Below are 25000 nucleotides of genomic sequence, written 5' to 3'. Positions count from 1 at the left end.
CACAACCTAGCTAATCCTACACAGTCACATTGAATTTCATGCTCATCTCACAACTTTAAGGTTAAACGCTATATTTAACTTCTTCTTCTGTGGTCCCAGGGCACCTTAAACTCTCTATACTTTTCCAGGCAATTAAAACTTGATGCTGGCGGAGAGGCAGAAATGGAAAACATTTAGTTTACTTCCTTCTGAAGTAGTGCAGAAATGTACTGAGCAGATGAGCACGCGATGAAAGTAATGCACAATTGCATAAATAATAATGGTTGACTTCTCACACATGCAAGAGCATACTGCGTGTGTTTGGAGGCATCTGACAGTAAAACAGATGAATGCTATACATCCATGAAATATCAAATTTTGCACATTTATTCCTTTTCACTTCTTTAAAAAAAAAAAATGTTTAAGGTTTATTTAAAAAGAAAAATTTGGCCCACCACCACCCCCTCCCCCTCTTCGGAGGACAACTTTATTTGTACTCAAGTGTAGTTACAATCGTGATTTATTTTCACTTCTAACTGGCTCCTTGTTTTTCTCCTCTGTTTTCATCTTTACTCTCTGCTCCTCTCTCAGAGTTTAGAGGGGTAAAAATACAGTAAACAGCTTGGGAGGAGGAGAGAACCTGATGTGAAATCTACGCAAACGCACCCAAATCGCTCCAGAATGAGAGATCATGGGGAGGGACGAGAAATGAGTGGCCAGTGTGAAGATGAAGAAGGAGGACACATCATGAGAGAGAGAGAGAGAGAGAGAGAGAGAACGAGAGAGAGAGAGAGAAAGAGAGAGAGAGAGAGAGAGAGAGAGAGAGAGAGAGAAAGAAGGAGGATAACAGGGCACTGAGTCAGTGTGAGATGACATAGACATAGAAAGAGCTAAATTAACTAGTATTAACCAGACAATGGTAGCACGAGGAAACAAAGATAAATATACATATTTTAGATTAGATGGAAAGATAGATAGATAGATAGAATTCTTAGTGGGGAAAATAAAGTGACATCTGCTTTTTTCTAGTGAATGTCAGGGGTAGTCTATCCCTGAGGGCAGATTTGCTGCAGATCTCATTGGTCTGTCAATATCCACTGCCTCATCAGCAGCACCACACTCAAAATACAGCCAAGAATAGAAGCTCTATCTCAAAGAGGAGAGGAGAGAGAAAGAAGAAGGGAGAGGGGCTAGAGAGAGAGAGAGAGAGAGAGAGAGAGAGGGAGAGAGAGAAGGGAAAGAGTTAATGGGAAAGTCTCTTTCTCCCCAGTCTTCCTTTTTTCTCTTCACAGCATCGTGGCCCCAGGTCACATAAGCATATCTCCCAACCCGGCGTTCTTTTTCATTTCTTTGACTTCATGAAAAACACACTCATGCAAATCTATGGGCTGCCCAACCATTACTGCCAGGCCACTCCACTGTGCTCAACAGACATCAGTGGATAAAACATTCCAATAGTGTTGCGAGTCACATTCATTGGATTTCATTTCCGTTTCAGCTATAGCGTGATCACTGACCCAAAGTAAAAAAATAACATGCTAATGAGGACATTTTTCTGAAATAATGGAATAATTTAATTTTCATAAGCTGGTATTGCTCATGTTAGCTTCAGATGCTCAGTGAAGTTTTATATTATTTTTATTCCATAGACTGTTTTACCATCATCAGTGAAGTCAGGAATTAAGAGAATGTACATTTTTACTATAAACTGCCATAGTGCCATTCTCCCCTTGAGCAGGCAAGATGAAATCATACACTCAGATAGCCACTTTATAATTGTTTTTCAGGCAGAAATGCGTACAGTACACAGGTTAGGGCCATGTGTGTAAATGGATACAACTCTCACCCCAGTGTCTGGATAGGTGGTCCAGCCCAGTTCAGTGGTGGATTCTGTGGTGTCCAGCAGCATCACTAAGAAGACAGGATAACATATGATGATGAATTACCTTCGTCTTTATCTCAGATAGTGGGCTGATCACATATATATAGGAACAGTCTCGTCTCAGATTGTGGGCTGATCACATATAGGAACAGTCTTAGAGTTCATGAAATAGTCAAACTGAATACCCAAACATGCGGTTGCATGAGAAAAAGACAAGAAAGGAAATCGGTTGTATTCTCTTTGGTAAATGATCTGGAACACATTCCATTGTTGTTCATCAAGCATCAAGCACGCTACATGTACCATAGTCACACACACACACACACACACACACACACACACACACACACACACACACACACACACACACACACACACACACACACACACACACACATCCATGCATGTGAAATGTACATGTGTCACCTGTGACATTCATGTAATTAGATCATTTGTCATGACTGCACACAGGCCAACAGGGTGCAAGTCAGAGTTGGGGAATGTACAATTACAGACGAAAAAGGATATTACAAACAGAGAGACATTATATATAGGGAGAATCCATCACACTGTTTACAAATGAATAATTTCTGAAATTTCTATGATGAAACTTTAATGTCTCATATTTATTTAATGCTACATATTTTTCCACATGACAGGCTAAGTACTCCCAGCTCTCTATCAGGGCGGTGGGCTGTGTCACATGAACGTCCATGTCGCCCAAAAAAGTGTGTCATTCTATCCAAACAAACAGTGGCCCAGTCACGTCACATGGCCACACACACAGTTACAGAGAGAGAGAGGGAAGAGATAGAAGTAGAGACTTAGATCAAATTGTTTGTGTGTGGTTAATTCCTCAACCCCTCCCTCCCCCATCTGCCCTTAAAACTGAGAAACTGATATTATTTGAGGCTTAGCGCTCAATTCACTCCCAACCCCCATCTCTCTCTGTCCCTCTATCTCTCTCTCTCTCCCTCTCTCTCTCTCACACACTCTTGAAACGTAAAGAGATTTTTTTTAGATTATGCACACAGATGGAGACCCTGCAAATCTCTTCGTCAATCCCTCACTCCCCCGTCTGTCTACGTTCTTAGTTCTTCTCTCTCTCTCTCTCTCTCTCTCTTTCTCCCTCTCTTTCTCTATCTCCCTCTCCTCTCTCTCTTCCTCTCTGTTTGTTGGTGTGTGTGTGTGTGTGTGTTTGTTTATTTGTTTCTTCATGTGAGTTTGTGTGTATTTGAGTATGTCTGCATGTAAATACACTAATGTTCAGGCAAAGAGGAATGTTGGATTTTTTTTCACATCACAACAGTGAAAATAGTGTAAGCCTTAAGGGCGGTAGGTGCCAAAAAAATAAAAGGCCTCTGAGAATATGCCAGGGCTGTCGCTCACCAAATGCGGTCCCACTAATAACACTGTTCCAAAAGCCATTTGATTTCATACTTGATTCAATATTACATATCTATTCCCTTAACCTTGCAGTGCTTTTCAGAAATGTTGCTTGTGGTTGTGTGTGTGTGTGTTTGTGCGTGTGTGCGTGTGGTTGTGTGTGTGTGTATGTCCGTGTGTGTGTGTGTGTGTGTGAGAGAGAGTGTGTGTGTGAGAGTGTGTGTGTGTATGCAGGGCCTCCCAAGCTTTGAGGCCCTGCACAGTGTGTATGAGAGATGGATGTGCCTTTGATGATGCAAACACGACGCGGTGAACCAATTTTGATTCAACATAGTCCATGGGTTAGCCCCAAGCTAATAGGTTAGCCATAAAAGCAGCTAGCCCTTTGACTCGCGCTTCTGATGGTAGGGTTTGAGGGTGCTCTGCTCAGCATAGCTGATTGCTTTGTTGCTGTAAATTGCAATTTATCACAAAATAAAATAAAATCTAATAAGGATAAATAAAAAAATTAAAATAAAAGAATAAAAATAAAATAAGATCTCCATAAGATTTTCAAATTTTGTGAAAGTATTGTGCCTGTGTTTGTTCACAAAGTATGCACTGAAGACAACTCACAAGAGATCCCAGGAGAAAAATCACATTAATGTGATTAATAATTGAATTAATAAAACCACATTAATGTGATTAATAAATAAGTGAAAAATAAACCACATTAATGTGATTAATAGATACATAAACTAAAACCACATTAATGCGATTAATAGATACATAAACTTAAACCACATTGGTGTGATTAATAAATCAATTAAATGAAACCACGAGAATGTGAATAATACATAAACATAATAAAACCACATAAATGTGTTTAATAAAGAAAAAAATAAAACCACAATATTGTGATAAAACATTTAAATAAAGCCATATCAATGTGATTATTAAATAAATTGCGTAAAAAACAATAGCACATTAATGTGATTTCTGTCAATTTTTCCTTTTCATTTCCTCTTGGACAGGTGTTTCAGATAAGATTGCTATCATTGGTATATTCCAAGGCAAGGCAAGTTGAGTTATACAGGCCAATTCATACACGTTCAAAGTGCTTTACAAATGAGCAGATAAAAGAACATAGAAAAGTAAAAGATTAAAAAAAGATAAAGTGCACTGAAACTGTTAAAAGAGCACAAAACTATTTAAAAATTAAAATAGAAGATTAGATCTGCTAAAAGATCACAGGATTAAAAAGTAGAGTGCAAAAAGCATCTAAGGACAGTTGTGTTTTAAGTCTAGATTTGAAACTGGCTACAGTTGGAGAACTTTTGATCAGTAAGTTGGTTGCAGAGCTCAGCAGCAGAGCAGCTAAAAGCTGCTTCACCATGTTTGGTTCTTACAGTAGGTATTACCAACAGATTTCTCTCCAGTAATCTAAGAGGTCTAGTATGTCTGTGTACTGCTGAAACATATCGGAGAGGTATTTTGGTCCTGCCCCTTTAAGTGATTTATAAACAAGCAGCAGTGCTTTAAAGACAATTCTGTGACTCACTAAAGGCCAGTGTAAGGACTTCAGAATCTGAGTAATTTGGTCAGTTCTTTTGTTTTTTGTAAGAACTGTAGCGTGTGAAGGCCTGTGAAAAGATCATCACAGTTGTCAACCCTGCTGAAAATAAAAGCATGAATGAGTTTTTCTAAATCATGTTTTGACATGAGTTTGGCTACGTTTTTTAAGTGGTAAAAAATGTTGATTTAATAACTGCTTTTACATGGTTATCCAAAAAATGAGATTGCGATCAATTAGGATACCAAGGTTTTTCACAGTTTCCTTCACTTTAAATCCTTTTGTGTCAAGATGAGTAGCAATACTGAGTCTTTCCTCATTTTTCCAAATAAAATTATTTCAGTTTTGTCCTTGCTGAGCTGAAGGACATTTTGAGACATCCAGCTATTAATTTGGTCAATGCATTGACAAAGAGCTTCAAGGGGATCAAAGTAGTTAGGCGAGAGGGCTGGGTGCATTTGGGTGGCTTCAGCATAGCTATGATAACAACATCTTATTGTCAATAAATGATTTGTCCAAGCGAGAGCATGCAAAGGTTGATACAAAGGTTGAACAATAAAGGCCCTTAAGATCGACCCCTAGGGACACCACAAGTCAAGGATGTTAGTGTTGAGGTATAGTTCCAATGGCAAAAAAGAAACTCCTGTCTTGTAAGTATGATCCAAGCTACATAGCCATACCTGAAAATCCAGCCCAATGTTCCAATCTGTGTAGTCATATGTTATGATCAACAGTGTCAAAGGCTGCACTGAGGTCCAATAACACTGGGGCTGATCGGTCTGAATCGGTTTTAAGGCGTATGTCACAACCTTAATGACAGCTATTTCAGTGCTTTGATTAGCACGGAAGCCTGACTGACTGGATTTTGGCAACAAATGGTAGACAGAATATGGGCTGGTGATTCATCAGTATGGAAGCATCTAGATTACTCTTTTTGAGTGGGGACTTTATAACAGCTCTTGTCGGGGACTTAGGGAATGTGCCAGACAGCAGTGATATGTTTACAATTTTAAGCACGTCTGCTGCTATGAGGTGAGAAACAGATTTGAAAAAGCTGGTAGGCAAAGTATCTAAGCAGCACGTGGAAGAGTTTAAATTTTGAGAGTTTCTGACATCAAGTTGAGCTCCTCTCTCTTTGTTACAGGTATTTCCAAATGTGGAGTTGTTAGTAATAAAGAAGATATGCTTTCCCTGATTTAACAATTTTACCTTTGAAAAAGGATGCAAAGTCATTGCACTCGTAGAGAGAAGTTCAGATGTCAACTGTGATGGGGGGTTAGTTCTCGACAGTTGCGAAAAGGAGTATACACAAGTGTTTATATGTCTACTGATGATTTTATAGAAAAAGACGGTCCTGCTTCGCATATCTCAGCAATAAAAGTGTGAAGCGCCTCTTTATGGATTTCATAGTGGATCTGAAGCTTGTATTTGCGCTATTTTCTTTCAGGAAGGTGATTCTTTGCTGCTTTGCTATTGTGGGTGGCCCCTCTTGTGCCTTGACTGTTTCACGCAGTCTTCAAAGTAACCACTCAACCATATCACCAAAGTAACTTGTAACTGAGACAGCTATACACCACTTTCCCACCTTCTGTTTAACACTTACGGTTTTGAGTCAAAGCCTATTTTTATGTATTTTTATTTGTCATTATTGAAATGTTCCACCACTTATTTAATTTGGTTGCTTTCTTCAGCACAACGTAAAAATGTTTTCTCAATGGTTTAACCTTGTAGCAAGGAGCAAGTGTTCTGCAAATGGATGATAAGTTAGCAGCAACAAAAAAATATTGATATCAAATCATGTTATCAAATTATGTTACAGTACTGGCAGGGAGCTTACAACCATACAACACTGAGCATGCCCGATCTCGTACGATCTCAGAAGCTAAGCAGTGCTGGGCCTGGTTAGTACTTGGATGGGAGACCAACTGGGAAATACCAGGTGCTGTAAAATGAAGCTGGGTGGGCCAATCCCTCGCTCAGTGGATTTACTGGATTACCGAGAGCAAGTGGATACCAAATCTGATGGAAACTTGCTATCGACGGCCTATGCTCCACTATGAAGTGAGAAGGCGAACAACAACTGCAAGGCAGGGAGGCTGAATTTTCCATAACACATTAATTCAAGTGTCTTTTTCCTCAGTAAAGCTCACATTTACTCCTAATGCATACGGTTTCCACATGTAATTAAGTCTCTACCATGAGCCATGGATGAATGAGTGCATAAATAATAGAACTCTCTGCGCTAAAAATAGAGATTCTCACACAGCAACACAATCGCCATGGAGCTCAGAGGTTTAATGAGGGCGCTCCAACCTTCTGTCCCCTGGACCTAAAGTCATAGACCAGAGTAAGGATATATTTAACTCCCAAAAGTAGAATTTGGATTACACAGAGGTAACCATTGGGGAAAATGCCATGTATTCTAATTACAATTTGGAAGCCAAAAGTACTGATTTGGTTAAGCGATGAAATACTATTATTTTAATGCTGTTTCAGAGAATGAACTCTCTGGCCACTAAGGGAGGCACTCAGTGCTAATAGGAAGAGGCCATTGCTTTAGGGGGTATGTGAGAGAATCCAAAAGACACATACAGAGTATGAAGGGGACATATTTTTTTGTGGGATTTTTGTGATTTAACATGGCCTTTCCAAAATATCCATTTACTAGATTAACCAAATTTCAACATAAATCAGTCTCTGAGATTTAATTTGACCTATCCAAAATAGCCATTTAGATACTTTCAGACCAACCCTTTCAGATCAACACTTTCATAGCACTATCGTTCCTAAGATTAGAGCAATCATGTATTAAATTTGACCTGTCCAAAACATCAATTTGTGTCACTCTCCTCAGCGTATTATTTAGTTTGGGATCAGAGAATTACGTGTGACCCATAAACAAACATATAAACAAAAATAAAAAAGCTTCTCCTAATGCTGATAGATACGGTACATGGATTAAGTGATGGAATAATGTAGATCTTGAATCTGTAACTAGGACTTGAAATGGTTGAAATGTCAGCATTATTTTCATGGATTATCACAGTCATGTAACAGAGGAATGTTATGATGTATGATGTGTTTTGCATGTGTTATATAAATACAACACTAGATTAGGACTAAAACCCTGTTGTATTATCTTTACAATAATATGAGCAACTCTTTCTTAATGCGTCATTCAAGATCCTGATGATATCTGTTGGTACGATGATATTATATTTTTTTTAGTTTTCTGGCTGTCTCTCCTTCAAAGTCTACACACATGAGTAATATGAACAGAATTTTTTCAACAATTTATTTTAAAACAGAAGGTACCAATGGCAGTAAAGTTTCTAGTGCACCCTCAGTCAAAACAGCCCAAACTAGAGGCCTATCAGTGTCTGGCAAAAGCTTGCTGCCGTGATTGCTGTTGGTTCAGTGGCCGCCACTGACCCTGATAAAGAGTTGGGACCTCAGGCGAAAGTGCGGAGCTGCCATCTGGAGAGAGATGAGCTTTGTGTTTGGCCCCCTTGTGATGCGGTCCACCAAGCCCCCCTTCCTCAGCAGAGTGGAGCACATCACAGGAGATGACAGAGCGCTCTCTCCTCTCGGGTTAAAAATGGACACTGGTTGTCAACTTCAGCGGAGACGTGAGAGGGGGGACTCAGGTCTGATGGAGAGTAAAAACTGCTGTATTGGCAATTCCCCGACTAAGTGCAGTGGTAATGCATTGTGCTATCTGGTCATTCTCCTCCCCAGGTTTATAAACACATACACTTCTTACTCTCTCTCCTTTCTCCTCCCTCCCTCCCTCTCTCTCTCTCTCTCTCTCTCTCTCTCTCTCTCTCTCTCTCTCTCCGAGTCGTTGTGACTCCATTATTAATCTTTGAAGTGACAGGGGGCTTTTGGACAGACCTTAAACAAGGAGATCCATTGTCTTCCATTATTGATGAAGAGAAGAGGGAAAGTGACTTTGTTTGAGGAGGACTATGACACAAGGACACAAGGAGAGAAAAAAAGTGACAGAGGGAGGCAGAAGAAAGCAGGAGGAGAGAGAGGTAGTGATTTTAGGTTTAGTGTCTGAATATTAATGTTCTTTTCAATCTCTGAGTGTGTACTTCGAGAACCTCTTCTCCCCCTCTCCCCCCCCCCCCTCTCCAACACAGTAGTGAGGAAGAAAAGTGTAGGAGTTGTTTGGTCTCTCTCTCTCTTCCTCTCTCTCTCTCTCTCTCTCTCTCTCTCTCTCCTCTTGTGGTGTTGATAGTGCATGGGGGTGTTGCATTAGCTTCTCTCTTCTAGAGTGTTCACTTGAGTGGTCTGACTCAGTGTGCTTCTTAAGTAGAGCCTTGGTTATGAATGCATAATAGCCTGGTGCACACATTGTGTGTGTGTGTGTGTGTGTGTGTGTGTGTGTGTGTGTGTGTGTGTGTGTGTGTGTGTGTGTGTGTGTGTGTGTGTGAGAGTGTGTGTGTGAGAGTGAGTGTGTATGTGTGTGTGTGTGTGTGAGTGTGTGTGTGTGTGTATGAGTGTGTCAGTGAGAGAGAGAGACTGATAGAGAGTACGTGCTGTGTCGAACTCATGCCTCCAAAGTGTTAATGCGCTTCTCAACAGTTTCCGCCTGATCAGACCACCAACCACTACAAAGCCTTACAATGTTAATACCGCTGTACTCTTGAGGTGAGCAGATTGCACTTTAACACCTACTGTCAAGAGGAACACACACACACACACACACACACACACACACACACACACACACACACAACAAGACACAGACACCACACCTCACTCCCACAGGCATTCAACCACACAGCCAGCCCCATACCTGCAGGCTTATGTTCAGTATGCACAGACCACACAAAGACACTGATATGCACAAACAAACACACACATGCAAACACACACAAACAAGTACACACATGCAAACATACACAAACATGCATACCTGCTCAGAAACAGACCCCCCCCCCCCCCCACACACACACACACACAGAGAGAGAGCAAGAAATCGAGAAAGAAAAGAAAGAGAAAACAGTGTTCAACAAAGTTGAAACACAAAAGCACACACACACACACACACACCACCCACACACAGCCTACAATAACCTTCCTGAGTAAAAGCGGCACACAGTGGCAGATGTGTCTCGATGGCCCCGTGTGATAAGCATGCTTCTGGCTGTGCTCTAGCTGATGTCCACATCCCTGCTCTCTCCATGCTATAATATGCTCCAGATGTCACTCTCCACAGACAGTCACCCCAGGACAGAGCCCACTGCTCTCCATCATTATCCTCAACCACAGGACCAGGGAGAGGGAGACAGAGAAAGAGAGGGGAGAGAGAGGGAGAGAGAGAGAGAGAGAGAGGGGGAGAGAGAGAGAGGGAGAGAGAGAAAAGAGGGAGCGAGACAGAGAGAAGCACAACAGAGTGAGAGAGGAGAGTACGGAGAAGGGTGGATTAACGCAATTCCAGAAATAAGCATGAACATGTCAGACGAAGTTATGAAAACCTCTCTCTCGCGCGCGGGGTTGGCTGGACTTAAACTGTTGAAAGAAAAGTATTTAACCCTTTGCTGCCTTATAATCTGAAGCTCCCTGGCCACAACAGGCTCATTGACTGCAGGTCTATGAACCGTGATGTGCATAGAACAAAACTAAAAATCAAGTCCAGTGTGTCTGTATTTAGTTTGATCGGCTTAAAAGCTTCTTGCCCCTCTCAATCTTTTGTGCTGCATTTCGCTTTACATGGCATGAAATCTGCGGGGCCAGTCACCGGTTTTAATGAAACTTGGCCTTTGGGTCATTGTGCTCATTTCCAGACTGTGGATGGTGCCTTTGCGTGTTGACCCCCTCATTCTGCTGCTCTGTCTGACAAGGGGGCTTCAGCTTTTCAGGTCAGCGTCTCCTCTTCGTGCCGACTGGGGGCATCTTAATCGCTCCAGAGAACCGGAGGGTGCAGGGACCATTGGCTCGGCGTGACTCATGGCACGGACCGCAAGACTGCGCAGAAGCACCTCACGCAAGGGGCCCTCCTTAACCTGGGAATGGCAGAATAGAGTGATGCAAGGAGGAGGAGGAGGAGGAGGAGGTTGAAGGGATGAAGGGAGGACGGACGAGACCAGTGTGAGGAGCCAGAGGCCTGGGGGCAGCACCCGCTGTGCCAGCGTCTACCCCTCACACGCAGCGCCAGGCTCTGGTGCCCACCATCGTCTGTCCCGAGAGCCGAGGGGCTTCTGAGATGGGCTTTTAAAGGGGTCTGACGTCGGCAGGACTCCCCCGCTGTGAGGTTTCACACACGCACACACATCGCATCGGGGCTTTTTAAACGTAGCCCAAATACACCACTACCCGGCTACCGCACGCCACTGGATTGGCACACCATCACGATAAGGTCAAGTGGGCGCCTAATTAGTTTGATTGTATGTTAAGTGAGTTGGGGCCGAAATCTTGTGAAATTGCCCTTGGGGTGTTGAACCACAGACAATTGGACTAAAGCAGAGATAAGCTCCTTTCCTGGGGAGAGCCTGATGAAACAATGTGCTGCACTCGGGGGAAAGCCCCATGCCAGAGAGTCAGTGTGCCAGATACAGAGACTGTGGTAAATACCTCCAAGCACAGATTCCAGTAATACTCATGGTGATGGGTGGAATACAAATAGAGCCCACTGCGCTTTATACGCCTTGAAAGGCTTTAAACACTGTGCCCCAAATCTAACGGCGCTTACGTCTAAATGACCATAGTGAGTAAACATAGGTAACCCCCAAATTCCCCAGAATCTCTTTTAAACAGACGATGGAACAGCTAAGAGGATAAGCTCAGAAATAAATAAATAAACAACGACTGACTACAGTGTGCATTTGTGTCCCAAAGCCAGAAAGACACACTGAAAAATATGAATACACTCTGTAGGGTACACAGCAGGGGTTTGCCTCGTAGCAGAAAAAAGGTTATTTATCTTTTTTTCTCCCTCTCCACTCCTTCTGTCTCTCCCGTCTTCACCATAAGCCTAAGGGGAGAACTATAGAATAAGCACCAGAAGGTGAGACTGTGGCCTGTTTAGACAATCCTGCCAGGGTCCACGGGAACCTGAAACACTCCAGCAGAGCTCAGCTGGAGGTGGACATGCTCTACAGCACAGAGGTGAGCCCCAGCACAGGCACCTCGGCTGGGTCCTGTACTCTGTGTCATTGTGCAACTGTGGCTGGTTTCAATAGTCTCGGGTTTTATTCAGGTTCATTTTATTAAGTTAAACCATGGAATGTAAAACTAAAGGAACCATAAGATATCCATGTATGTGTGTCAGCATATTAATCTAGTTATGCTGAAAACATGCTTTCAAAAAGATGAGGATTTTGAACAGGATTTTGCCAATTTCAGACAGGCAGGCACAGTGCACACACACACACACACACACACACACACGCACATGTACGCACACATACACACACACACCCACCCACACAGACATGCACACCATCCAAAGCACAAAGGCTAACCAGACCACAGCATGACTCACGCAGACACTCAATCACGGGCATCATGCATGCCAAGACATCAAATCACATTGAATCAGACTGAAAGCACGAGCCTCTGAGGGGCTAGCCTGGGCCCCTCCCCAGACTCTGCACCTCATACGAACAGATACATGTGTGGGATGAAAGTCATTGTGCTGTATTGTAGCTCCTGTGCGATGCGTGCTACTGGGCTAATACTGTATTAGCGGCAAACTCCCAATAAGTCAATAGGCAGGAAGTCACCAGGCCACTGACCCCTTCACCCACAACCCTTTCCCACTCCCTCTCCCTCTCCGTCTCTCTCTTCCTCTCTCTGTCTGTCTGTCTGTCTCTCTCTCTCTCTCTTTCTCTCACTTTGTGTCTCTCACTCGTTCTCGCCTCGTTCTCATGCGCCTTACTCTCTCTCACCCTGTCGGCATCACTCATCTTTTGTAAATAGCATCTGTTAAAGTCAGATGAGTTTTGCGCGGTCATGCGAGAGTGTAGGCAACCATGTAATCAAGCAAAATGCATTAAGATGAAAATCAATGTGTCTCAGTCTTATGTTCTGTATCTCAGTGATTCACAGGACTATTACTCAGAATAAACAGCCACACAACCACAATGTCACACGCAGCTATCTATCTATCTATCTGTCTAAAAGAAGTACAGTGTGTGTAGTTACTGGAACAGCTTCAGTTGGACACACAACTTCTGTGGATACACACTTCTTTTGAATCGTGAAAAGAGGGAATATGGGGATGGACAGATGAATGACTCTGCAGTGGGACTATTCTGTGTTGCCACTGAATTGAGGAGGGAGGGGGGTCTCCGCTGTCACAATCATAATATCATCTGAAAAGGAGGGGGCTTAGGGGTTAGGGGGAGACAAAGGTTACGCAACTTATTATTCATCACTACCAAGCCTCCATTTTGTATTCTTTTGTTACCGGTGCTTTTGCTTTTGCACTCAGTGATGTAAAAAAAACCAAAGAACTCTTTTTGAAACTGTCACAGTAGCATCACTTCACAGCAACATACACACTGGATCAAATCGGTGTAGATATACAGACACACACATCGAAAAACACATGGACACATGGACATGAATACCTAGATATGAATAGACATGTCAGAATTAAACAGTGAAACACACACACACAAACACACACACACACACACACACACACACACACAGAAGCTCATGCGTGCATAATGTGCAGCACAGACAAGCTCTTTTTACAACACTGCTATCTCTCTGTCACACTAACACACATAAACAGAGAGAGAGAGAGACAGAGAGAGAGAGAGAGAGAGAGGATGCAATACCCGGGCATCATTTGCATGACTACAAACAGATACACAGTGATAGAACAGCAGTTTGACAGACAAAAGTAAGTACTCCTGGACACACACACGTGCAGTGCAGTGCTGCCAATGACACCCATGCAGGCCACAGACAAGGAAAGAAGCTTCTTACCTTCCTCTGCTGAATTAGGCTGGAGAAACAGAGAGAGGTACAGAAACACACTCCACATTTCCACTACAGAATGATACTACTGGCACAGAGGGAGGTAGAGTTTGAGAGAGAGGGAACAAGAGACACACATAGGGAGAGAGAGAGAGAGCGAGAGAGACAGAGGGAGGGAGGGAAAAGGAGGGGGATTGGGGGAGGAGTCTGTCTGTTCGTTTCATTTCAGATTAGAGAGAGAGAGAGAGAGAGAGAGAGAGAGAGAAGCAGTAAATGGTAAAAATACTTAGTGAGACAAATAATGGAAAACAGAAAAATAATCATCATAGTCTTAACTGCAGAAGTTGTGGTATGGGAAAAATACTTGGCATATTTGGCTGGCTCTGACAAATCTTTTTCCTTCTGCTCCCCTTTTCCATCTAACACCAAGCCACTGTTTGGCTCTCAGCGATGAAGTTAACTACTGTGTGTGCAGCACTGAGGACAGATCGAATTGCTCTGATGTTTTTTCTCCCGCTGTCTCCAGTTCAAATAGACAGACCATTTAAAATGACATCTAACTGTAATCTCCAACAACTTGTTCCTCAGACAGTATACAGGGACATCATCCCTACCCAAAGGCAGGCTGTGAGCCAGATTAGGGATGTACTCCCTGTACGGACAGTTCCCCCTGCTGGTCAGCTAGGAGAATTACATCCATCAGAGGATCATCAAAGCTGAGAAACCAGTTGCAACAGAGAAATGTTCTCAGTACTTATGTGTGTGTTTTTGGGGTTTCACTTCATCAAAATCCAAGGCTACTTGCATTTGTAAAAAGCTACTTAGTTAGCCATTATTTATGTCAAACATAGGAAAAGGGGTAACTAGTAAGTTTGTTTATTGTATACACTCTTGGCTTTTTTTCCAGTGAAAAAAACAGATTCAAGTCCTGATACTGCACATTAGTTTACAGAAGTGGAAACCTCAACATGGCAAACAAGGTACACACAAATACACACAAGCACATATGCAGACATACACTAAAACACTGCAAGCACCCCCAGGCTGTGAGACATAATAGCACATTTTCCAGCACTGGAGACAGAGGACGCATCACAGGCAGCAGAAAGGGTGCACATGTACACACGCGTGGACTGTTGCTTTTATCCAAAAAGACATCTCTATTATTTGTGTTCGTGGTAGAAGAGGTTATTTCATTAAACATAGGTCTCAGTCTTTATGTACATTGGTCAAGGATAGCCAGAGCAAATATTGGCACTGTATAATTCATCCAATAGAATCATGGTTCCGCCACTCAACATTCATGTCCTGTGTTGTGTTGTATCATATATTGTTCAAATCCAAAGCACAAAAATGGCATGAGAACAACCATGAGGAAAGATGAACCACATTTTGTACATGACGTAGAAGTGGTTTTAATTTTTTAATGAAAACATCCAGTAAACTGTAGTATTAATAAAACACAAATAATAAAAGGCAGACATACGTAAGAGGAACACAGAGACAGAGCCACTAGGTCTGAAAAGCATACACTGTGATCATGGTGAAAATGAATGATCTTCTCTCAGCTGCACACAGATGGTCTACTGATAATGATTACAAAATAACACATGATTTTTGGAATTCATTGAGTACTCAATTGAGTACAAATTTCTACATGGGGCTAATGAGTGGGTGAAATGAGCGGAATGTTTTTCTTTGGAGGTCACTGATTTTCTGTATACATATCTGATCTCTCTCTCTCTCTCTTTCAATTTAAAACTAAATAAATAAATAAACAATCATTGAAATACCACCAACATCTGGTGTGCATACACAGACAGTAGTTTACTTAATTTATTTCTGCCTTTCAGCCTTTTAGAATAGTGCAGCGACATGTCTAGGAATGTATGTAGGAATAAATACTTCAAGACAAAACATTAATAGTTTCAGAACAGTAAACTCCTCATCATAGAATGTGCATTTCCAGTAAAGTGATGCATGTGCTTAGCAAACATCCACAGCAACAAATGTAGAAACAGATTAAATACTTTAGGCTATTTGTTACTAGGACACACTATTCCCCACATCACTAATAGAAGACCCTCTATCTACCAGAAAGGTATATAAACACATACACAAACACAATGTACATCTATAACAATGAAATGTACTACATGTGTCGAACACAATTTGAGAGATTCAATAAATAAATGGAAGGCCAAAGACTACAACTACATCCCCAAAGCCCCCAATGTTACATCACCACAACTCACACAATACACAAGCAAGACTGTGGCATTGCAATGGCTGAAAAGGCTTATTACAATGCTTGGTCAAATATGATGTCCATTACCTAAGATGTCTTTGGAGATCTGACAAAAGGCGTCAATGTTTTTCTTGACATTCAAGCACAAAATAGCCCATTTGCCTCAATAAAAAGTTCATTGACATTATGTTCTCTTCCCTAGTCATTAAAGTTTTCCACAAGAACTATTAACGTCATTTGTTCAATTGCCAAAATCTGGATTATGGTGTATTCCAGCTGTTTGTTCTATATTTGTGACTACCCAAATGCCCAAACTCCCCAATACAAGTGCAAAAGCTGTTAAGATTTTCAAGTTGTTAGGCTACATCTCATTCAGTGTACTCAGTTTCAGTTTCCAGTGTGCGCAAATTCTGCAAAATGTAAAATACACAATGCCATTAGAATGTTGTTAAATACTTTGAAAAAAGTCCAAAATGCAATGACTAATTCAATCAGGTAGGTGGAGTATTAACAGTGCTTTGATGGTCACTGGTGTAATCAAGGTCACTGAAAAAGTCCTCAGGGCATAAGAGTTTTGGGACTGTTTATCTAGGTCAACCTCAGGCTGCTTTCTTCTTCCATTAAGAAAAAAGGAGAGTGAGTTTAAAGCAGCGCTATGCAACAATTTGTCACTTTTTGAGGTATGATTTTAATGATTAAACTGCTTTTGGTATCATCTTTAAATTAATTTTGATGGAATATGGTCGTGTTAAGGACAGATAAACGGATCTGTCCTTCCCACTAGCCATCCAGGCTATGTACTTTGTAGTTCTGTCGTTTAGGTCAAAACACCACACGAAAATGTAAGAAGCCTTGACGGCACAACATTGTCAACAATGTTGTCAAAAGACGGCAACTTAGCATGTTAGTAGGCTTTGATCAGTGCCAACTGGGCTGTTGGTGGTGTTTTCAAGGTTTTGCATGCTCTTTATGTTGACAGCTCAGTAGTTTTAGACCAAAATGCCCTAGTGCTTCTTTAAACTCTATTTAAAACAAGGTGAAACAGAGAGGCTGAACCTTCTAATGTGTTTGACAGTGTCTCAAGAGAGGGCTTTGTGTATTTCAGACTGCAAGTTTGACAGTTGGACACATTCAAAACTTGAAATAACAGTGATCAACTGGAATATCAACTCAGTGTCTAAATTGGAATATCAGTACAGTCTTGCTACCTCTAAGTCATTAGGTCTGTTTCAGTGATTAAAATACACATAATCACAATTCATGAATAACATAAAAATAAAATAAATTTAAAAAAAGAACTTGGAAGAATCTCAACCAGCAGATTCTCTTGGAACCTTTACTTCCCAATCAAAAAGGGCTTGGCACACACATATACACATGGCCACCATTCACTTATCACACCAGCCACCTTCAACATGACCTCAGAGAACATTTCTCATACTTATAGATACTATATAATACATTTCCTTTTGAGCCATAAATCTTTTGGTTCTGGTTTTAGTGGTAATGATTGCCAAACTTTTTCAAAGAGTTTCGGTTAAGGCAGTGTTCCTCAAATTTGCCCCTGAGATGAAACTCAATCCTGAATCCTGATCCGTTTTTTTTTTTTAACGTTTTAGTAATTCATCAATTATCAAGTCAATCATCTTACACGACTCACAAAAGAGGTTCATCACCTGCACCGTTTAGGCCTTGAGGGCCATTACTTGAGGAAATCTGCAGGCGTCATAAAGACAGAACATAAACCACCAGAGGTAGTATCAACATGTTTCATCATCCACCCCAGCATTCTAATACTGGCAGTGTCTCAGTTGCAAGGAATCTGGCAGTTGAGGCAGCAAGGCAGTGTTTTGTCATATATACATAATCTGTGTTAAGATTATTATTGGGCAGTAAAAAGTTATAAGTGTGGTTGGTTAAAAAAACAGTATTCAATGGTAAATATCTAGCACATTTCACACTGGATGAACTTGTAGCTTTTAATGGTTAACCGTCTTGCTTACTTAAAGCGACTTGTCCCCTCCCAGAAGTGACAAGTTTTATTCTCGCTCTGTCATCTTAACTGCCAACTTTTAGATATATTGCTGAGGACAGCATTGGGAAACAGCCACACACTGGGATGCTAAATTACATAGCTGATCCAATTATATCTATATGTTTGCATATAATTACAGAAATGGTCATGAAATTATCGAGAGAAACATAATGGTACCTTTGCATCACCTGCATATAAACAAATGTATTTATATGAACTGCTACTGGCCTCTATGAGAACAATATGAAATTCCTGATTTATACTTCTCCTAACCGACATCAAATATAGCTTGCCAGGGGCCTCACAGTAACAGACAAAAATGATAAGCAGCACACTAATGGGGCCCAAAAGCACCTGATACAAATATCACATGAACAGAGCTTGCAACTGAAACACAGCCATTATACACTAACTAGGTCCATCTGCTGAACAACAGTATTTCCTGTGGCTACTGCCAAATGTGCCTGGTCTGTAGGGATGCAACGGTACAGTGGGCCCACGGTTCGGTAAGTGCCGCGTATTTTGGGCCACAGTGACGGGACGGTTTCGGTATCTTTATATTTCAGAAAAGAAAAAAAATCGCCCTTTAAACAATAAACTATGTATCTTGCCTATAGACAAATAAAAGTTTCTATTCAGAAACCTGGCAGCATGACTGACTGGGCCTGGTTTCTGTCTCTACTACAGAGAGGTAGCTTAATCTGGAGGTCCAACTATCGGTGGAAAGAGCTAGATACGGTGTGTGTGTGTCGATTCATTTTTGAAATGTGTGTGGGAGGGAACATTGTAACGCGTTTAACTTTTTTCCCCATCAGGTGACATAATCCCGAGTCAGTAACTGCCCAACAGGGCTGTAAATCCTTGACTATAAATACTCCCACTGCTTTCGTTATTACCTCCGCCAAGGAGTTTATGTTTTTGGTGCAGTTTGTTAGTTTGTCTGTAAACAGGATTACGCAAATAATACTGGCTTGATTTCCATGAAACTTGGTGGAAATGTGTCGCATGGGCCAAGGAATAACCCATTAACTTTTGGAGCGGATCTTACTCACAAGATGTATCATTTGGCCTTGGTGGAGGTCTGCACTCTCCGAGTGCCCTTTCTAGTTTTTTTTTCTCTCGCAACAGCGAGAGATTGTTGTGTTTTTACTATTGAGCGGACTCTCCTTGCTCCACCTGGCATATGGCCAAGTGTTGGTGACATAAATGAGACATCATGTTATCACACCTGAAGACAATGCTACCCCGGCAGCACTCTCCACCAACTATGCCTTCTCCCATACTCCCCGGCCATCTGGTCGTGGAGGTGGGACGGGGCTGCTGATTTCAGACAACTGGAAATTCACTCCACTGCTGCCTTCAAACAGGTATGCCTCCTTTGAATATCATGCAATTATGGTAACTGCTCCTGTTAAAACTTATGTGATTGTTATCTACCGTCCACCAGGACAGCAGGGTGATTTCATCCATGAGCTGGACACCCTGCTGTCATCCATCCCTGAGCAGGAGTGTCCAACACTCATCCTTGGCGACATGAACATCCACCTAGACAATCCCAACTCAGCTGACTTTCGAACCCTGGTTCACTCGTTCGACCTACAACAGGTCCCCACTCCTCCAACTCACAAAGCAGGAAAAGAGCTTGACCTCATCCTTGCTCGGAACTGCACCACGGACAACCTAACGGTAACCCCTCTGCATTGCTCGGACCACTTCTTCATTCGCTTCGATGTTCGGCTCATTGAGCAACCCTCTGTCCCCCCTCCGATGGTCTCGTTCCGGCGCAACCTCCGCAACCTCTCTCCCACCCACTTTTCCTCTCTGGTTTCTTCTGCTCTTCCACCTTTATCCACTTTCTCCTCACTAGGTGTCAATGATGCCACCGAAGCTCTCTGCTCCACTCTGAGCTCATGCTTGGACAGCTTGTGTCCACTTTCCACCAGACCTGCTCGATCTACCCAGTCTCATTCGTGGCTGAGTGATACCCTCCGAACGCAGCGCTCCAATCTCAGAGCGGCTGAGAGAAAGTGGCACAAATCTGCCGCGCTGGACGATCTTGCAAGCTACCAGACACTGCTGGCCTCCTTCTCATCCAGCATCACTGCTGCTAAGAAGACTTTTTTCAATGACAAAATCAACGGTGCAACTGACGCTCGGAAACTATTCTCCACCTTCAAAACTCTGCTCTACCCTCCTCCTCCCCCCCCAGCTACTAACCTCACTGCTGATAACTTTGCTTCCTTTTTCACAGAGAAAGTGGCAGCCATCGGGCAACAGTTCGACCAACTGTCCCCTTCCCCTAAGGGCGCAACCGTCAATAGCTCATCTTTTCCTTCTTTCATCCCTCTCAGCGAGAGTGAGGTCTCCAAAATCCTAACAGGTAGCCGTCCAACTACATGCCCGCTGGACCCCATCCCATCCAACATCCTTCAAGCCATATCGCCTGCTGTCTTACCGGCAATAACACAGGTGATTAATGCTTCATTTAATTCTGGAACATTTCCTTCTCTTTTCAAAGTGGCTCGGGTAACGCCGCTGCTCAAGAAGCCGTCTCTCGATCCCACTCAGGTGGAAAACTATCGACCGGTCTCACTTCTCACGCTCCTATCTAAAACCATTGAGAGGGCAGCTTCCAAACAGGTCACCGAGTTCCTGTCAAAGAACAATCTCCTCGATCCGAACCAGTCTGGCTTCAAAAGCGGTCACTCCACCGAAACAGCCCTGTTGTCTGTAATGGAGGCCTTAAAAACAGCTAGAGCAGCAGCTCAATCCTCGGCTCTCGTCCTGCTTGACTTATCAGCTGCGTTTGATACAGTCAACCACCGCATCCTTCTGTCCATACTGTCAAGTATGGGCATTTCTGGCAATGCGCACTCCTGGTTTGAATCCTACCTCACTGGGCGCTCGTTCAACGTGTCATGGCAAGGTCAGCTGTCTGTACCTCACCGCCTCACCACTGGGGTGCCCCAAGGCTCGGTGATGGGACCACTTCTCTTTGCCATTTACACCACCTCGTTGGGCCCTATCATCCGCTCGCATGGTTTTTCCTACCACTGTTATGCCGATGATACTCAACTGTTTCTGTCTTTCCCTCCTGAGGACACCACGGTCTCGACGCGGATTTCGGACTGTCTCGCTGATATATCCACATGGATGAAAAATCACCACCTTCAGCTGAACCTGGCCAAAACGGAACTGATGGTCTTCCCAGCCAAACAGGTCATCCACCACAACATCAAGATCAATACTGACTCTTTATCTCTTGCTCCATCCAAAACAGCAAGAAACCTCGGGGTCATTATTGATGACCAACTGACCTTCACGGCCCACATCGCCTCTGTCTCCAGGTCGTGCCGCTTTGCGCTATACAACATCCGCAAAATCAGGCCGTACCTAACCCAGTATGCCACCCAGCTGCTGGTGCAAACCTTGGTGAGCTCCCGCCTTGACTACTGCAACGCCCTCCTAACGGGCCTGCCGGCTTGCGTGGTGAAACCACTACAGATGATCCAGAACGCGGCGGCGCGTCTGGTGTTCAACCAACCGAAAAGGGCACACGTCACCCCGCTACTCATCGAGCTCCACTGGCTGCCAGTAGCTGCTCGCATTAAGTTCAAGTCACTTATGCTTGCCTACAGAGTGCTTACTGGTTCTGCTCCCACCTACCTAAATGCTCTTGTAAGGGCAAATGTTACACCCAGGACGCTGCGCTCGTCTAGTGAGCGTCGTTTGGCACTGCCGTCCGTGCAAGCACGGCAATCCAGACTATTTTCATTTATAGTTCCACGTTGGTGGAACGAACTGCCTAGTACTACCAGAGCAGGGGCGTCCCTCTCTACCTTCAAGAAGCTTTTGAAGACCCAACTCTTCAGAGAGCACCTCCCCTCCTAACTGGCACCTGACTAGCGCTTAACTTGCACTTCAGCAGTTACATTCCTGCACTTCTTTTTCCTCTTTTCTAGGTTGTTGTTTTTCTAATTCTCATGTAAAGTAGTATTTATTGTTACACCATGCTTTTTTATTGCTCTTAGCTTGACTGTTCTCTCCCTTGTACGTCGCTTTGGACAAAAGCGTCTGCTAAATGACTAAATGTAAATGTAAAATGTTAGATGTGTTTCCACTCGAGTAGCCAACAGTGGCAAAGCAATGCTTGCAGACTGTATTTTGTGTTCTTACCCTCATCATTGTTTTGAACGCTGAATCCAAAGTGTTCCCACACAGTGGATTTGAAAGATGAAGGTGTCTCTCCAAATTTGCTTCTCTCTGTCTAGCTAGCGTTTCACCATTGACAAGTTAGAGCTGATTTAATATTGTTTTCAGTTTCCCCTACAGTTCCTTCTCCAGCTCCTATTTGCATACAAAGCGCTAATAGGCTCCAGGGAAATTCTGATGGGCTCCAGTCTGCAGTGCAATAAGCAAGTTTTGGAAATTAAAAGAAAAATGACATATTGTAATACCGCGGTTCACGTGTGCGTACTGAACTGTAGGGGGCGTACCAAACTGTTCAACATAATACTGTGTACCGTTGCATCCCTACTGGTCTGCCATGTTTGTCTGTGCGAAGCAGTTAGTTGTTCTGTGGCATGAGACTTCCTTGCTCTCCTAGACACTTGGGTGGCCATTTTGGCCCTTCTCAACAGGGGGGAATTCCACCATGGGAACCTTCTCTCTGGTTGGGGAGACGGGAAGCGTGACCTCATCCCCCTGAGGATGAGAAGGCTGACTGGCGGCAGCGCTGGCAAAGCCACGAGCGATGTCCTCAAAGGTTCGCCCTTTGGTCTCAGGCACTTTGAAGTAGGTGAATATGATGAAGAAGATGAGGAAGATGACAAAGATGATGAACACATAGGGCCCGCACAGTGCCTAAAAGAACAGAGAAGAATGGGGGCAAATGAGAAAAGATAATGGCAAGAACATTTATTATTGTACACAAACTGGTGGGGAAGACAGAGGAAGAGCTAAGTGAGAGTGTGTGTCAGTATTTAATCATGGAGCATGATTAAGCTGTATTTTACCTCCAGTTTTAGAAAGGCCAGTCCAACCAGGAAGTTGGCGGTCCAGTTGGAGCATCCGGCCACGGCAATAGCCGCAGGGCGGGGACCCTGTTCAAAGAGCTCCGCCACAATAAACCATGGGATAGGACCCGGCCCCATCTCAAAGCTCGCAACGAAACCCAAGACTGCCGCAATAGCCAGGTAACTGAGAAATGAGAAATTTTCCTCGTCCTAAAATTGGACGAGATATAACATAATACAGAAAAGTTAAACACAACTCTTGGTTAAGCTAAATTGATTTTTTTTTAAGTACAGATACTAATAACAAATAACAGACAGAAAATTCAAACTCACAATCAGTGCAAGAGAGATGGTCATGAAAAGAGCGCTAATAGCCATTCCAGATAATCCAATGAGGTGGAGTGTCCTACGTCCTGCCCTGTCCACCAAGAAGAGCTGAAGAACAAGAAGGGAGTACATTCATGTAGACGTCAATGGGCAGAAAGCACACAGGTCTCAACTGTAACCAGTAATGCTTAATGCACAAAAAGATTCCAACATCAGTCAACATCCCAAAAACCTCCAAAACACATAATCTAGTTAAATAAATTGACAGCTTCTCTGCAGTATGTTCCCTATGTATGATACACACAAACTGAATTACTGGTAGACTAGTACTTACAGATACCACAGTGAAAATTGTGTTGACGACTCCAGCTCCTATTGTAGCATAGATGGGTTGGGTCACTCCAGCCTTTTTAAATATGCCTGTAGAGTAGTAAAACACCTACAATAGAAAGACAGTTATTAGAGAAAATATGATGACAATATAAATTGATTCATTATTTTGATACGGATAGACACTGGTTTCAAATCTAAACTGCTGGCCAGCAGAACTCTGGGAGATGTAGTTCTCACGTACAGCATTGATTCCAGACAGCTGCTGAGAGAGCTGGAGCACAATGGCAATGATGATGGGCTGCCGGTAAGCAGGACTGCGAAACAGCTCAGGAATGGTGACTTTCTTCTCCATGGCCATCTTCCTGCCCTCCTCCTTCATCTCATTAATGTCCTCACTGACGTCCTCAGAACCACGCAGACGCACCAATGCTGTGGATAGTAATGGAAGCTCTTCAATTTCTGTTCATAATGCCTTCCTGAATGATGTAATATGAAATGTCCACCTAAAATCAACTCAGATTTAATTTGAAAATAAGGACTATCAAACTTTCTAACATTACACTACTATTACAACTCTCCCTCTCTCACCCTTGCGTGCCTCCTCCTCCTGGTTGAGGTTGATGAGGAGGTGCCGGGGGCTCTCTGGACACAGGGGCAGCATGATGCACTGCAGGGCCGCGGGCAGAGCAGTCAGCGCCAGCAGCAGCGGCCACAGGTAGTCCGAGCCCAGCAGAGCCTCCAGACCAAAGACCTGCGCAAAGATGACAATACGTAAGGAACAGACCATCTATTTATATCAGGGGTTTTCAACCGGGGGTCCGCGACGGCATTGCAGGGGGGTCCGCGACATGAGCCTATGTTGATCAGTTCACCATTGACTTTTTTTATTTTTCTCTCTTGAATATCGTGAAACATATCTAAAATAAGAAAAATATGTCAATCTAAATAGTCTGAATAGTCAAGTCACATTGCCTGAAATATACTGATGTAGACCCATATTCAGCGAAGAAATTACACTGACAAGTGCTACAGGCGGAATATGTGCGCGGGGGGAGGGGGTGGCGGCGGTTAGTGATCTACCCTGATAATTTCACATATTTAAGTGTCATAGGCAGAATATGTGTGCGGGGGGAGGGGGCGTGGCACTGGCGGTTAGTGATCTACCCTGATAATTTCACATACTTTCAGTGGGCCACAAATTACTTTCTAGTCCGTGGTCCCTGGGACAAAACCATTTGAAAACCCCTGATTTATATGCATCATGACAGGGACCATTATTGAATCATGGAAGGGTGTATGAGAT

General features: G+C 43.1%; 2 protein-coding genes and 1 pseudogene across 3 annotated transcripts in view; 1 reads left to right on the top strand and 2 right to left on the bottom strand.

The window, feature by feature from the left end:
* Positions 1-13892, bottom strand: part of ephb6 (eph receptor B6) — a 30800-nt gene extending 16908 nt beyond the window's left edge. The window contains exons 1-2 of the mRNA XM_031576291.1: positions 13749-13892; positions 1826-1890 (exon numbers count right to left, since the gene is read on the bottom strand). Coding sequence (XP_031432151.1) covers positions 1826-1890; positions 13749-13806 — 123 coding nt within the window. The 5' untranslated portion in view covers positions 13807-13892. The remainder of the gene's footprint in view (positions 1-1825; positions 1891-13748) is intronic.
* LOC116222561 lies at positions 6631-6750 on the top strand (annotated as a pseudogene).
* Positions 13893-22130: 8238 nt separating the features above from the next.
* slc2a3b (solute carrier family 2 member 3b) overlaps positions 22131-25000 on the bottom strand; it is a 10848-nt gene continuing 7978 nt past the window's right edge. For both annotated transcript variants that reach the window (XM_012833529.3, XM_031576293.1), the window contains exons 6-11: positions 24286-24448; positions 23939-24126; positions 23699-23803; positions 23371-23472; positions 23038-23247; positions 22131-22885 (exon numbers count right to left, since the gene is read on the bottom strand). In XM_012833529.3, coding sequence (XP_012688983.2) covers positions 22625-22885; positions 23038-23247; positions 23371-23472; positions 23699-23803; positions 23939-24126; positions 24286-24448 — 1029 coding nt within the window. In that variant the 3' untranslated portion in view covers positions 22131-22624. The remainder of the gene's footprint in view (positions 22886-23037; positions 23248-23370; positions 23473-23698; positions 23804-23938; positions 24127-24285; positions 24449-25000) is intronic.

Source organism: Clupea harengus, chromosome 11, assembly GCF_900700415.2.
Source record: "Clupea harengus chromosome 11, Ch_v2.0.2, whole genome shotgun sequence".
Classification (NCBI taxonomy): Eukaryota; Metazoa; Chordata; class Actinopteri; order Clupeiformes; family Clupeidae; genus Clupea; species Clupea harengus.
The sequence above is the reverse complement of the archived record's forward strand: the minus strand, read 5'-3'. Positions and strand labels throughout refer to the sequence as shown.